Below are 684 nucleotides of genomic sequence, written 5' to 3'. Positions count from 1 at the left end.
GGGGGGGCACAGAAGGAGATCCCGGGAGCGCGGAGAGAACGCGGGGCCACGGAAGGAGATTCTGGGGGCGCGGAGGCAGAGCCACGGGGGCACAGGAGATCCCGGGGGTGCGGAGGGACCATGGGGGCACAGGAGATGGGGGGGGCACAGAAGGAGATCCCGAGGAGGCACAGGAGATCCAGGGGGCGCACAGGGAGACCACAGGGGCACAGAGAAAGGACGAACGAGGCCAGGAAAGTTTGCACCTTCCTACTCACCGATCAAGCCTCCCACCAGGAAAGCGATGACTTGGAAAATAAGCAAAATTCCCCCGACAACGCAGAGCTTCTTGGTGCTCATGTTCTCTATAATTGCCCCAGCCATATTTCCGCCTTTCCCCCCACCCCGGCGCCTTTCTTTTCCTTGGCTTTATAGCTCCGCGTGTGCGGGAGGGGTGGACTTCTCCGCGGCCCCCTCTTCTTTTGGCGCTTCTGCCACCTCCGGGCTCCTCCGCGGCTGCAAAACTTCAGGGGACTAATGCGGCCACGGGATGGAGGAAGGCAGCACAGATTAACCACAGGAGCCGGCTCGAGGTCGGGCTCCCCCTGTGCCGAGAGCCGTGATTGGGCTCGCTAGCTAGCTCTGCCACGGGCTGTGGACGCTTTAAAGCAGCAGGCAAGTGGATCACATGACTCTCTCTCTCTC

General features: G+C 62.0%; 1 protein-coding gene and 1 long non-coding RNA gene across 2 annotated transcripts in view; one reads left to right on the top strand and one right to left on the bottom strand.

Moving 5' to 3' along the window:
- WLS (Wnt ligand secretion mediator) overlaps positions 1 to 641 on the bottom strand; it is a 129,115-nt gene extending 128,474 nt beyond the window's left edge. Inside the window, exon 1 of the mRNA XM_069093373.1 lies at positions 258 to 641. Within this exon, the coding sequence (XP_068949474.1) occupies positions 258 to 363 (106 nt within the window). The 5' untranslated portion in view covers positions 364 to 641. The remainder of the gene's footprint in view (positions 1 to 257) is intronic.
- LOC138165245 (uncharacterized) overlaps positions 523 to 684 on the top strand; it is a 6,142-nt gene continuing 5,980 nt past the window's right edge. The window contains exon 1 of the long non-coding RNA XR_011169311.1: positions 523 to 654. This is a non-coding gene — a long non-coding RNA (uncharacterized lncRNA). The remainder of the gene's footprint in view (positions 655 to 684) is intronic.

This window comes from Petaurus breviceps, unplaced genomic scaffold (assembly GCF_028583685.1).
Source record: "Petaurus breviceps papuanus isolate PSGF00001 unplaced genomic scaffold, PetGlider_PUasm1.0 208, whole genome shotgun sequence".
Lineage (NCBI taxonomy): Eukaryota > Metazoa > Chordata > Mammalia > Diprotodontia > Petauridae > Petaurus > Petaurus breviceps.
Note: the sequence above shows the minus strand (reverse complement) of the source record. Positions and strands in the feature narration are given on the sequence as shown.